This window comes from Schistocerca serialis, chromosome 11, assembly GCF_023864345.2.
Source record: "Schistocerca serialis cubense isolate TAMUIC-IGC-003099 chromosome 11, iqSchSeri2.2, whole genome shotgun sequence".
NCBI classification, from domain to species: Eukaryota; Metazoa; Arthropoda; class Insecta; order Orthoptera; family Acrididae; genus Schistocerca; species Schistocerca serialis.
The window spans coordinates 111,393,390-111,408,842 of record NC_064648.1 but is presented as its reverse complement, the minus strand read 5'-3'; the positions used below and the strand labels follow the sequence as shown (position 1 = coordinate 111,408,842).

The window sequence follows — 15,453 nt, the reverse complement described above, 5'->3', positions numbered from 1 at the left end:
CCAAACATTATGCATTCTCAACCATACGATTTTAGCATTATATTGAAAACTACAGTCTGTGTAATACTTTATAAGCTGCATTATTATGTTTAATTCAGTTTTCATGTGTGAAAACATTATGCTTCATGTCAGAAGAACTATGGCATCATCTAGTGCAGAAAACAATCCATAAATTATTCTTTTCTTGTTACCTGTTGACACCATTAATCCTGTCAGCAGCATGAATCTGCAAGGTAACTACATCAGGGCTGTAGCTACCACTTTCTGTGTTAACTACTGTGAGTGCATTCTGTGGCAAAATTGCTTTTGGAGGATAAGTGTGGCCTATTATCCGCGATTCTTCACCCAGAGACACCGTCTTCGCAGAAACGGCCACGGAGTATGTCCTGGCAGCTGACAAACCTGTAATCTGAGAACGAATACATTTGAATGAAAATAATATGATAGAAACCATTCCAAATGGAGTATTATGCTGTTTTGTTGTGCACACACAACACTGCATAGGATATCAATGAATAAGTTTACAACGAGGCCTGGAGAAGATAAATCTGAACACAGAACATCTTCATTGTTGCTCTCGTGTTCTTCGCACCAGATACGAATATACGATGACCGGAGACAGAAACAAAAGGAAAGAGCGGAATAAGCGGAGAAAAGTCACATTAATAAAGAACTGTTAGTGTCAGATGTATATAATTTTTGTATTTAAAGTGCAGAACTGAAGGAGCCACGTCAGAAAAAAATGGTACCTTGCTTTAAAGTGAAACATTATTTGGTGGCACATTTTTACATTAAGTTATGGGCAAATGTGTAAAATTAAAAACTCACGCAAAGAATAGCATATGGACTAGAAAGTGAAATGTTTCTATATTTCCATAACAAAATTTTACATGGAAGAAAATTATATATTATAGAAATATATGAAGTTATATTCCTCAAAAACACTAATTAGAAATGAAAAGACTTGTCTGTCTGTATGATCCACTGAAGAATATCAAAATAAATTTGTGAAACTAAAATATATTTTTTATCGGCCTACAGGTACCACATATAGAAAGTTAATGTACACTACAAGCTATGAGTTTTCTGGATCTGTAAGACTGTGATTATGATCATGATAATCTTTTTCATTATATCCATCTATTTTCTTTGGAATAATAATCTGAAAAAACTATTTAGTGCCTGTTTACATTAGTAGCTGGTTAGTATCGAGACTGTGCTTTGCCCTTACATGTACACCATAAAAAACGTTTGATTGGCTACGCAAAACAAACATATTTGACTGTTTCTTTAAAGAACAGAAGAGAAACACTATCTGTTTTGAATTTTAATTGTAATGTCCAGGAAGTTTTGCTTGAAAATTATGAATTACTTAGGAATCGAGCAGACAACTCACCGAATGGCAGAAGTGCTGCATTGTCGATAAGCACACAAACAAAGGGTACAGAGCTGTGATGGCTTTAAGAATGCACTTCCTTTTTCTAGCTCTAGGGAAAACATCCACATGAGTGCACAACACAAATGTGCACAGATGTCTCCCTACATTATGCTCAATCGACTGCCAGCTCTTTACTGGCCAACAGTAAGTATATTGGGGTGTGGTGGGGGTATGTGGATGGGTGAGGGGTGGAGACAAGTGGGAGGCTGGGAGGGAGTTTGGGGAAGCATCTAGCGGCTTGTGGGAGAGTGGGGAGACGTCTGTGGGCTACCTAGGGGTGCAGGTAAGACAGCTGGTGTCACGATGCTGGCAACATGATTTCATAGACTAGGGAGTGAGATAACAGCACACATTTAGTTGATGTAGTGGTACTGGGTGGGGGAGGGCATACGCACAAACACCCACACTTACACACACACACACACACTACTGGGTGGGGGTGGAGGGGCACCGAGTTACCTTTCCTTTCGACCAGAAGATTGCAGGATCGAAGAATGTGCTGTAAGGATAGCTCCCATCTTCACAGCTCAGAGAATCTGGTGGTGGTGGGGAGGATCCAGATGGCATGGGTTTTGAAGTTGTCATTGAAACCTCGCATGTTGTAGCACTGGGTGGTCCAGCCAGTTTTTGCAGACAATTTGGTGGTGGCCATTCATTCTATTTGACAGCTGCTGTGTTATCAGACCAATGTAAAACACTGTGTAGTGTCTGCAACAGAGCTGGTATACAACATAGCTGCTTTCACAGGTGGTACAGGCTCTGATAGGGTAGGATAAGTCTGTGATGGGACTGGAGTAGGTCCGGCTGAGTGGCTTCCCAAAGTGGTTTTCCTCCACCTACGCAATCTCCACAAAATCCTAGCCCATCCCTTTGCCACTCCCATCCCTAGTCCCCTGCCACAAGGATTATACCGCTGTGAAAGGTCCAGATGCAAGACCTGGTTAATCCACTCACTGAGTACAGCTTAGTACAGTACTGTCAGAGGTTTATCCCAGCCCATGAGAGGTCAGACCACTTGTGAAAGCAGCCATGTTACATACAAACTCTGCTACAACTACTGCACAGCGTTTTACATTGGTATAACAAACAACCAGCTGTCAACCAGAATGACTGGCCGCCGCCAAACTGTTGCCAAAAACGAGGTACACCACCCAGAGGCACAACATGCAGCAGAGCACAATATATGGGATTTCAATGGCTTCTTCACAACCCATGCCATCTGGATCCTCTCCATCACCACTAGCTTTACTGAATTGCATAGTTGTGTGTGTGTGTGTGTGTGTGTGTGTGTGTGTGTGTGTGTGTGTGGTGTGTGTGTGTGTGTGTGTGTGTGTGTGTGTGTGTGTGTGTGTGTGTGTGTGTGTGTGAGACAGAGAGAGAGAGAGAGAGAGAGAGAGTATACACCACCCTGTGTCCCATTACCTCCACCAAATTTGTCCCCACATCAGCTGATTGTGTACTGTTATCTCTCTGCCTAGTCCATGAAAGTGTATGCTCAGCCTTCTGCCACCTGGCCCTCTACCTGCACCCCTAGGTATCTTACAGACTCCTTTCCACTCTCCCACAAGTCGCTTGGCACTCCCTCGACCACTCCGTGCCTCTGGACTCTCTCCATCCCTCACTCCACCCTACTGCACACCTCTAACTCGGCACAGTCCACTCATCGTGGGCCAGTGAAGAGTTGGCTGTCGGCTGAGCACAATGTAGAGGCAGAGGCATGTGCAGGTGAGTGAGTGTGTGTATGTGTATTTGTGTGCATGTTTTTTTCCTTCATCTAGAAAAAGGAAGTGCATTCAAGAAGCTAGCCAAGCTCTTGTTTGTGTCACTATCGATGACACAGCACTTCTTCCTTTCGCTGAGTCGTCTCCTTTATCCCTAAACAATTAGTAACTTTTTATTTTCATTAGTTATACTGTATTCATTGATCACTCTGATAATTCACAGAGGAAGTTATTTAGCATCTAACAACTTTCTATACATAGGAAAGTTGTAAAGTATGAAATGTACGCCCTAAATATACTTGAGACTAATTTATCATTCAATATTAAAGATAAACACAATTTCCATAGACACCAAACGTATTAAAAATTTACGAAGTTATTCACTTAAGGAAACTCTTTACTTGTATTAGCATTTTCGATCTTCACTATGTATTCCGAGTGTATATTCTCTCTTAAACTAAGTTACATTGCCACTAAACACTTACAGTGCTTCTAAACTACTTGTTTTCATTTATTTCGTGTAATTTGTCACATAATATACTGAGGAATGGGGCAGCTGCATCAGGAACGCGGTTTTCATAGTTCAGAATTGTGACATTATGGGTAGTTGCCTCATGGAGCCTTCAGCTAACAGAGGCGGCGTTAACTATGTGTTTAGTTGGTGGCTGAGAAGGGCTGGCTACACTAGCACAGAGTGCTGCTGGATGTGGGAATTTTACGGGTGGGTCCAAACAGGCACTGGTGAAGCGGTTGGAGCACACACAATGGCGACTACAGTGAACGAAAACATAAGATGGATATTGCTTTTCCATGGGAACTACGGTACAGGCCTCATTAAGAAGCTAACATAAAAGCAAATACAGCATAAAAATTGCAGCTGTTAGGTGAGCTCATTCTAACTTAATGCATGATTCAATGATAAGCAAGTTACAACAGTTAATTATGAATACTACACAGTACAACAGAAATTAATAACACTTAAACCACTGAAGTAATCACAGCATATGAAATATTTAACAAAAAGTGACAATGTCAGCACAGACTACAACAGGCCACGTTCCAAATTCTCTATGTCTCTCAAAAGTTACAGACTATTTTATAAAAGTCAAATACGCATATGTGCGAGAATCATAAATCCTTCACAAGCTACAGGTAATAAGAAGGCCATCATAGTTCCTCATCTAATCGCACCAGTTAATGATTGTTTAGATTTAATGATTAGATTTACTTTAAATGAATATGTATGTAGAAGGTCATTAACAAAAGTTGTATTAAATTGCTGTGGGAGTGTGAATATAAAATGTAAGACTTTTTGATCTAAAAACAAGTATCTAGAGGGCACGAGGGTTCATTTTCTTGTCTGGACATTTTTAATGTAATTTAAATGCAACTACATCATACTGTAAAATCAGACACTATCGCACTCATGACTTCTGTCAACAGTTTATGTGGTAATGTGTCACTTTTATAATGAGAGGTCACAAACTGATCACAGTTACTGTAATAATATTCGTCTAACCTCTGTATATAAAGGGCCATGTTTCGTCTGGCCCACTCACTCACTGACTCATTATCGAACAGACCAAGCCTCTAACGATAGAAACTTGAAATTTATAGAGGATTATGATTTTTTACTGTAGACATCGCTTAAGAAGGTATTTTTCGAATTTCCACTACTAAGGGAGTGAAAAAGGGACAGATATGTTTTTGAAAATATTTTCTATTAACGCAATTTTGAGGCCAGATCTATGAAAACTGGTATTCGGTTTCTTGGTCAGAAATAAAGAAATACGTTTGTTAGCATTATTGAAAATGTAACCACATATGGGGTTGAAATGCTAGGTGAATTACTTTTTGAAAATAAATAGTTGTAAATGAACTACTAAAGTGTTTTTAAAGCTACATCTATGCACACTGGTATTTAACATCGTGGTTACAAGTAAAAAAGTGTTTCTGGAATTTTGACCCCTATAGGGTTTGAAATAGCAACCAAAGAGTTTCATGAAATATTTCATTATGGACACACTCTCCAAGCTAAATTCATGAAAATTTGCATTTGACTTCTTGGGTAGACAAAAAACTACATGTATCACTGTTTTAGGAAATTCAACTGGTATGTGGGTGGAATAAGGGATGATAGTGGAAATATCTTATTATGCTAACATTCTTGTAGCTAATTCTATGAAAACCTGTGTTTGGCTCCTCTGTTAGAAACAAAAAAATATGCATGTCACTGTTTTTGGAAATTGAGTCCCTAAGAGGGTGAAATAGGGACGTGAAATGTTTTATGAAAATATTTCGTTGTGAAAGCATTTTAAAGCAAAATGTAGGAAAACTGCTGTTTGACTTCTCAGTTACAAATGAGAGAAATAGGAATTCACTGTTTTTGGAAATTTAACCCCTATATGGGTGAAACAGGGAAGGAAAAACTTTTTGAAAATGTGTCGCCATTAAGGCAATTTTAAAGATCGAGCTATGATTTATTTTCCCAGAGAGAATTAAAAAGTACTAACTTCAGAATTTTTGGAAATTAAATGGCAAGGGGGTAAAATAGGGGCGAAAGTTGTTTTGCATATGAATAATAAGTAAGGAACTATTAAAACATGTGTAAAGCAACTGGTATGAAAAGTGGTATTTGATCTTTCAGTTAAAAATGAAAAAAGTAAGCCGGCCGAAGTGGCCGTGCGGTTAAAGGCGCTGCAATCTGGAACCGCAAGACCGCTACGGTCGCAGGTTCGAATCCTGCCTCGGGCATGGATGTTTGTGATGTCCTTAGGTTAGTTAGGTTTAACTAGTTCTAAGTTCTAGGGGACTAATGACCTCAGCAGTTGAGTCCCATAGTGCTCAGAGCCATTTGAACCATTTGAAAAAAGTACGTGAATCAGTGTTTTTGGAAATTTGACCCTCCAAGGGAGTGAAATAGAGGATGTAATGTTTTGTGATATTATTTCATTATGAAAACGTTTTCAAAGCGAAATTATGAAAATTTGAAAATGGATTTTGTGTTGTATATATAAAGTAACGTGTTTCACTGTTTTAGTAAATTCATTCCCTTGGGGGATGAAAATATTTATAGTATTAACAAATATTTATAGCTAAATCTATGAAAACTGGTATTTGACTTGTCAGTTAGATGTAAAGAAACAGGTTAGGGGGATGAAAGTTTCTTAGGAAATATCAACACGAGGCTTGTCCTCACTACTAATTGATGCAAAATTTCGGCTCCATTTGCTCCCAGGCAGACTCATGACGTTATATGTTTTGAATACCCCATTTGTATTCGGCCAGTGTCCGTTTAGTTTCACAGCGGCCTCTTACTGCTGAAAATTATTCGCATGTCTAGTGATTTCTATGGGGTTTCTTTACGGTGTTTCATAATATTTGCTTGTGGCTGCCAGTACTTGGGTGTTACCAAAACGAGTCCCGTGGTCTCCTTGTCACAAAGCATGTTCCATAAGAGCTGCTATGACAGTTTCTCCCCTTCTACAATTGCTTAGGTGAGGTTGTAGCTGCTTTATGACCGATCTTTTAGTTGTGCCAAAGTATACGTCTCCACAACTGCGCAGTATCCTGCAAACTCCGGCTTTTTTCAGCGGTTTGGGAGCACCCTTGGCCGAATTAAGGTGTTCCTGTATCTTCCGGATGGATTCGCAGATTACAGCGATATTTCATTTACTCACCATCTTTCCTGTGCCGTCAGTAATGTATTTTACGAACGTTAGGAAAACTTTGAACTACGCAGACACCTGTACTTCGTTATGACCTTCTCATGTCTATCCTAACGTCTTTGTTATTTCTGCATACGGATATTCGTTATTTAGGAATGCATTGGTGAGATACTAAAATGATGTTTCCAGCAGATCTGGTTCACAGATGTTCCTCGCTCTATCCACCGACGTTTCTGTAAAACATCGCTTTTTGTTGTGGATGATGGTTTCAATCCCAGGGTAGGAACGGTCGATGGACATACAATTTCATTTTACAGTGTGAGCCATGATTCCATCTTCTGTCCAGAACCCATCCATCTACCTCCTACTCCACACTGAATTGAATATTTGGATTAAAACCATTGACATGCTCACGAAAACAAATCATTTCTACAGAATGAGATTTTCACTCTGCAGCGGAGTGTGTGCTGATATGAAACTTCCTGGCAGATTAAAACTGTGTGCCCGACCGAGACTCGAACTCGGGACCTTTGCCTTTCGCGGGCAATCACTAGGTCAATTAATCCACTTCCTGTATGTCTGAAGAAATAATAAATCAATAACCTTACTGTGATAGTGGGCCAAATTCCAAAACTGTTTCATTGCCGTTGTCAGGAGGGAGAATGATAATACTGTTGTCCTCATCAAGGTGTTTAGGAGCATTCTTCTCGCCCACAGTTATGTTACTTTTAGGAGCTAATACTCTTACTGCTTCTATACATATTTCATCAACTGTTACCGGATCCACTCTACGAGTGCAATTTCTTCCGTATGTGAATTTGACAGACCAATGGTAAAATTTCCTTCCTGGCAAGTACAGATATCTTATAGATAAAGAGTATTCGGATAAATGGATAAGTGTAGGAAATGTCGAAATGCCATAAAGTACGATTAAGTTACAAGTTATCAAATTTCTTCTCCTATTAGACGATGTCAAACGCGTTTTCCCATAGTACCATGCAATAATCTGTCAATTTTGTCAGAGCCATCACAATTTATTATCCCGTAGTGCCTCACAATAATCTATCCATTTTTTTGCAGTCACCAGTACACAGTTTATCATTCTAAGGTTGTTGTTGTTGTGGTCTTCAGTCCTGAGACTGGTTTGATGCAGCTCTCCATGCTACTCTATCCTGTGCAAGCTTCTTCATCTCCAACTACTGCAGCCTACATCCTTCTGAATCTTCTTAGTGTATCCATTTCTTGGTCTCCCTCTACGATTTTTACCCTCCACGCTGCCCTGCAATACTAAACTGGTGATCCCTCGATGTCTCAGAACATGTCCTACCAACCGATCCCTTCTTCTAGTCAAGTTGTGCCACAAGCTCCTCTTCTCCCCAACTCTATTCAATACCTCCTCATTAGTTATGTGATCTAACCATCTAATCATCAGCATTCTTCTGTAGCACCACATTTCGAAAGCTTCTATTCTCTTCTTGTCTAAACTATTTATCGTCCACGTTTCACTTCCATACATGGCTACACTCCATACAAATACTTTCAGAAACGACTTCCTGGCATTTAACTCTACACTCGATGTTAACAAATTTTTCTTCTTCAGAGACGCTTTCCTTGCCATAGCTATTCTACATTTTATATCCTCTCTACTTCAACCATGATCAGTTATTTTGCTCCCCAAATAGCAAAACTCCTTTACTACTTTAAGTGTCTCATTTCCTAATCTAATTCCCTCAGCATCACCCAACTTAATTTGACTACATTCCATTATCCTAGTTTTCCTTTTGTTGACGTTCATCTTATACCCTCCTTTCAAGACACTGTCCATTTCGCTCAACTGCTCTTCCAAGTCCTTTGCTGACTCTGACAGAATTACAATGTCATCAGCGAACCTCAAAATTTTTATTTCTTCTCCATGGATTTTAATTCCTACTTCATACTTTTCTTTTGATTCCTTTATTGCTTGCTCAATATACAGATTGAATAACATTGGGTATAGGCTACAACCCTGTCTCACTCCCTTCCCAACCACTGCTTCCCTTTCATACCCCTCGACTCTTATAACTGCCATCTGCCTTCTGTACAATCTGTAAGTAGCCTTTCGCTCCCTGTATATTACCCATGCCACCTTCAGAATTTGAAAGTGAGTATTCCAATCAACATTGTCAAAAGCTTTCTCTAAGTCTACAAATAATAGAAACGTAGGTTTGTCTTTCCTTAATCTTTCTTTTAAGATAAGTCGCAGGCTCAGTATTGCCTCACGTGTTCCAACATTTCTATGGAATCCAATCTGATCTTCCCCGAGGTCGGCTTCTATGAGTTTTTCCATTCGTCTGTAAAGAATTCGCGTTAGTATTTTGCAGCTGTGACTTATAAAACTGATAGTACGGTAATTTTTACATCTGTGAACACCTGCTTTCTTTGGGATTGGAATTATTGCATTCTTCTTGAAGTCTGAAGGTATTTCGCTTGTCTCATACATCTTGCTCACCAGATGGTAGAGGTTTGTCAGGACTGGCTCTCCCAAGGCTGTCAGTAGTTCTAATGGAATGTTGTCTACTCTGGGGGACTTGTTTCGACTCAGGTCTTTCAGTGCTCTGTCAAACTCTTCACGCAGTATCGTATCTCCCATTTCATCTTCATCTACATCCTCTTCCATTTCCATAATATTGTCCTCAAGAACATCGCCCTTGTATAGACCCTCTATATACTCCTTCCACCTTTCTGCTTTCCATTCTTTGCGTAGAACTGGGTTTCCATCTGACCTCTTGATATTCATGCAAGTCATTCTCTTTTCTTCAAAGGTCTTTTTAATTTTCCTATACGCAGTATCTGTCTTACCCCTAGTGAGATAAGCCTCTACAGTTCCGCACTGTCGCCTGATAAACAAAGTAAGAGCCTACGGAATATCAGACCAGCTGTGTGGCTGGATTGAAGAGTTTTTAGCAAACAGAACACAGCATGTTGTTATCAATGGAGAGACGTCTACAGACGTTAAAGTAACCTCTGGCGTGCCACAGGTGAGTGTTATGGGACCATTGCTTTTCACAATATATATAAATGACCTAGTAGATAGTGTCGGAAGTTCCATGCGGCTTTTCGCGGATGATGCTGTAGTATACAGAGAAGTTGCAGCATTAGAAAATTGTAGCGAAATGCAGGAAGATCTGCAGCGGATAGGCACTTGGTGCAGGGAGTGGCAACTGACCCTTAACATAGACAAATGTAATGTATTGCGAATACATAGAAAGAAGGATCCTTTATTGTATGATTATATGATAGTGGAACAAACACTGGTAGCAGTTACTTCTGTACAATATCTGGGAGTATGCGTGCGGAACGATTTGAAGTGGAATGATCATATAAAATTAATTGTTGGTAAGGCGGGTACCAGGTTGAGATTCATTGGGAGAGTGCTTAGAAAATGTAGTCCATCAACAAAGGAGGTGGCTTACAAAACACTCGTTCGAGCTATACTTGAGTATTGCTCATCAGTGTGGGATCCGTACCAGATCGGTCTGACGGAGGAGATAGAGAGGATCCAAAGAAGAGCGGCGCGTTTCGTCACAGGGTTATTTGGTAACCGTGATAGCGTTACGGAGATGTTTAATAAACTCAAGTGGTAGACTCTGCAAGAGAGGCGCTCTGCATCGCGGTGTAGCTTGCTCGCCAGGTTTCGAGAGGGTGCGTTTCTGGATGAGGTATCGAATATATTGCTTCCCCCTACTTATACCTCCCGAGGAGATCACGAATGTAGAATTAGAGAGATTAGAGCGCGCACGGAGGCTTTCAGACAGTCGTTCTTCCCGCGAACCATACGCGACTGGAACAGGAAAGGGAGGTAATGACAGTGGCACGTAAAGTGCCCTCCGCCACACACCGTTGGGTGGCTTGCGGAGTATAAATGTAGATGTAGATGTAGATCTACTTTACTAAATATATAAATCTTCTTGTATCTCTTAGTTGACCTCTCTAATTACGAACTACCTAACAGTCACTGGCACTAGTCTCAAGACAGAAATCATCTAAATGGTCTGCTCTACTTGTTGCCATTAGAGGTAATAGGAGGGGGGTTTGAAAAGCTCTCAGAACGGATTAGGAAAAAAATACTTACATCACTGAAACTATTTTATTTTTGAATGTAGTCTTTTTGTAGATTAATTCACTTGGTCCAGCGATGTGCCAGTGCCTTGTTCCCATCTCTAAAATGAGTTTCCTCCAGGCCTGCAAAATAGATGTCAACTCTGGCTATCAGTTCTTCGGTCAAAGTGAACCTTTGTCCACCAAGAAAGTTTTGCAGTTTTGGGAAGAGATGGAAGTCTGACGGAACCATATCAGGTGAATAAGGCGGGTGTGGCAACAATTCGTACCTTAGTTCGGGTAATTTTTTCATGATGACGGCACATATGTGCGGGCGCGTTGTCTCGATGGAAGATGACACTCTTCCTTGCTAAACGTGACCTTTTATCGCTTATATTTTGTTGCAATTTTCCCAGGAGGTTATCATAGTAATTTACAGTAATTGGTTGCACAGTGGGGAGTTAATCTACAAACAGAATCCCCTTCGCATCCCAGAACACGGATGCCATAACCTTTCCTGCCGAAGGAATTGTCTTTGCTTTCTTTGGTGGAGGAGAATCAGCATGTTTCCACTGCTTTGACTGTTGTTTTGTCTCTGGGGTTTAGTAGTGCATCCAAGTTTAATCTGTATTCACAAACCGGCCCAAAAAATCTTGTTCGTTTCTCCTGAAACTGTCCGAACATTGCTCATATATGTCCATTCTCACGCGTTTTTGATCCAGCGTCAAGATTCGCGGCACCCATCTTGCAGATAACTTTCTTACTTCTAATTCTTCAGTTAAAATGGGATATACTCTTTCAGATGATGTCTGACAAGCAAGAGCAGTTTCTCGCACTTTCAATCGGCGGTCCTCCGTGAATATTTAGTGCACTTTTGCATTGATTTCTGGTATATTGACACATCTTGGCCGACCACTGTGCGGATCATCATCGAAGCTCTACCGAAAATTTTTAAATGCATTTCTCCACCTGGAAGCAGTTCAGTGTAAAGGAGCAGAGTCCCCCAATGTATTCTGTAAACCAGCATGAATGCTCTTTGCTTTCATACCTTTCTTTACGAAGTACTTAATCACTGCACGAATTTCGATTTTACCATCTTCGCAAATCACTACGTGAGAACAACAACAGTGCCACTTCACCGCCACACATCTCTTTCGAGAGCACTGATGTGGCACGTGTTTACAGGCTACAGTCCAATGAATATCACGTGAACAACTCGCTGTGCCAGCGCTGACCTCTCGTGATGATTCCAAGAACTTCACAAACCACCCTCATACATTTTCATCATGAGGCGCTACAAAAGTATGTGTTCTAAGTAACTTTCAAATAAATCACCTAGGTTATTAAGATGTCCACTTATTGAAATCATCCTAACCAAATGTTGGATGACAAAAGAGTCCTTCAGTGATGAGAGCATTACTGGGGAAAATATATGCTAGTGAAGTTGGTTTTTCATTAAACGTTTTGGCTACACATGAGGATATATTCCTAGAACTTTTCGAACGATCCTCTTCCATTTCCATCATGAGGCGCTACCAAAGTATGTGTTCTAAGTAACATTCAAATTAATCTTCTAGGTTATTAGCATGTCCACTTATTGAAATCATCCTAACCAAATGTTGGATGACAAAATAATCCTTCAGTGATGAGAATATGACTGGGGAACATGCATTCTAGTTACATATGTTTTTCATTAAACGTTTTGGCTACATATGAGGATATATTCCTAGAACTTTTGTAACGATCCTCTTCCATTTCCATCATGAGGCGCTAACAAAATATGTGATCTAAGTAACTGTCAAATTAATCACTTAGGTTATTAGAATGTCCACTTATTGAAATCATCCTAACCAAATGTTGGATAGCAAAAGAGTCCTTCAGTGATGAGAGTTTGACTGAAGAACACACGTTCTAGTGACGTGGGTTTTCCATTAAACGTTTTGGCTACATATGAGGATATATTCCTAGAACGTTTCAAACGATCCTCTTCCACTTCCATCATGAGGCGCTACCAAAGTATGTGTTCTAAGTAACTTTCAAATTAATCACCTAGGTTATTAGGATGTCCACTTATTGAAATCATCCAAACCAAATGTTGGATAACAAAATAGTCCTTCAGTGATGAGAATATGACTGGGGAACATACATTCTAGTTACGTATGTTTTTCATTAAACGTTTTGGCTACATATGAGAATATATTCCTAGAACTTTTCAAACGATCCTCTTCCATTTCCATCATGAGGCGCTACCAAAGTATGTGTTCTAAGTAATTTTCAAATTAATCACCTAGGTTATTAGGATGTCCACTTATTATAAACATCCTAAACAAATGTTGGATAGCAAAATAGTCCTTCAGTGATGAGAATATGACTGGGGAACATACATTCTAGTGAGGGGGATTTTAATTAAACGTTTTGGTTACATATGAGGATGTATTCCTAGAACTTTTCGAACGATCCTCTTCCATTTCCATCATGTGGTGCTACCAATGTATGTGTTCTAAGTAACTTTCAAATTAATCTTCTAGGTTATTAGCATGTCCACTTATTGAAATCATCCTAACCAAATTTTAGATAACAAAAGAGTCCTTCAGTGATGAGAGTATGACTGGGGAACATATGTTCTAGTGACGTGGGTTATTCATTAAACGTTTTAGCTACATATGAGGGTATATTCCTGGAACTTTTCAAACGATCCTCTTCCATTTCCATCATGAGACGCTACCAAAGTATGTGTTCTAAGTTACTTTCAAATTAATCACCTAGGTTATTAGGATGTCCACTTATTGAAATCATCCTAACCAAATGTTGGATAACAAGAGTCCTTCAGTGATGAGGGTACGACTGGGGAACATACATTCTAGTTACGTATGTTTTCTGTTGAACGTCTTGGCTACATATGAGGATATATTCCTAGAACTTTTCAAACGATCCTCTTCCATTTCCACCATGAGGCGCTATTAAAGTATGTGTTCAAGTAACTTTCAAATTAATCTTCTAGGTTATTAGCATGTCCACTTATTGAAATCATCCTAACCAAATTTAGGATAACAAAAGAGTCCTTCAGCGATGAGAGTATGACCGGGGAAAATACGTTCGAGCGACGTGGGTTTTTCATTGAAGGTTTTGGCTACATATGAGGATTTATTCAACCATGAGGTGCAACCAAAGTATGTGTTCTAAGTAACTATCAAATTAATCACCTAGGTTATTAGGATGTCCCCTTATTGAAATCATCCTAACCAAATGTTGGATAACAAAAGAGTTCGCCAGTGATGAGAGTATGACAGGGGAACATACATTCTAGTGACGTGGGTTTTTTCAATAAACGTTTTGGCTACATATGAGGATATATTCCACCTTGAGGCGCTACCAAAGCATGTGTTCTAAGTAACTTTCATATTAACCACCAAGGTTTATAAGGATGTCCACTTATTGAAACCATCCTAACCAAATGTTGGATAGCAAAAGAGTTCTTCAGTGTTGAGAGTATGACTGGGGAACATACATTCTAGTGACGTGGGTTTTTCATTAAACGTGTTGGCTACATATTAGGATATATTCCTAGAACTTTCCGAACGATCCCCTTCCATTTCCATCATGAAGCGCTACCAAAGTATGTTTTCTAAGTAACTTTCAAATGAATCTTCTAGGTTATTAGCATGTCCACTTATTGAAATCATCCTAACCAAATGTTGGATAACAATAGAGTCCTTCAGTGACGAGAGTATGACTGGGGAACATACGTTCTAGTGACGTGGGTTATTCATTAAACGTTTTGGCTACATATGAGGATATATTCCTAGAACTTTTCAAACGATCCTCTTCCATTTTCATCATGAGGCGCTACCAAAGTATGTGTTCTAAGTAACTTTGAAATTAATCACCTAGGGTATTAGGATGTCCACTTATTGAAATCATCCTAACCGAACGTTGGATAACAGAAGAGTCCATCAGAGATGAGAGTATGACTGGGGAACATACATTCTAATTACATATGTTTTCCATTGAAAGTTTTAGTTACATATGAGGATATATTCCTAGAACCTATCAAACGCTCCTCTTACATTTTCATCATGAGGCGCTACCAAAGTATGTGTTCTAAGTAACTTTGAAATTAATCTTCTAGGTTATTAGGATGTCCACTTATTGAAATCATCCTAACCAAATGTTGGATAGTAAAAGAGTCCTTCAGTGATGAGAGTATGACTGGGAAACATACATTCTAGTTACGTATGTTTTCCATTAAACGTTTTAGCTACATATGAGGATATATTCCGAGAACCTTTTAAATGCTCTTCTTCCATTTCCATCATGAGGCGCTACCAAAGTATGTGTTCTAAGTAACTTTCAAATAAATCGCCTAGGTTATTAGGATGTCCACTTATTGAAATCATCCTAACCAAATGTTGGGCAACAAAAGAGTCCTTCAGTGATGAGAATATGGCTGGTGAACATACATTCCTGTGACATGGAATTTTCATTAAACGTTTTGGCTACATATGAGGATATATTCCTAGAACTTTTCAAACGGTCCTCATCCATTTCC

General features: G+C 39.5%; 1 protein-coding gene across 1 annotated transcript in view; it reads right to left on the bottom strand.

Annotated features, from left to right (window-relative positions):
• Nucleotides 1–15,453, bottom strand: part of LOC126426813 (phosphatidylinositol phosphatase PTPRQ-like) — a 267,688-nt gene that overhangs the window by 19,078 nt on the left and 233,157 nt on the right. Inside the window, exon 14 of the mRNA XM_050088816.1 lies at nt 192–409. Within this exon, the coding sequence (XP_049944773.1) occupies nt 192–409 (218 nt within the window). The remainder of the gene's footprint in view (nt 1–191; nt 410–15,453) is intronic.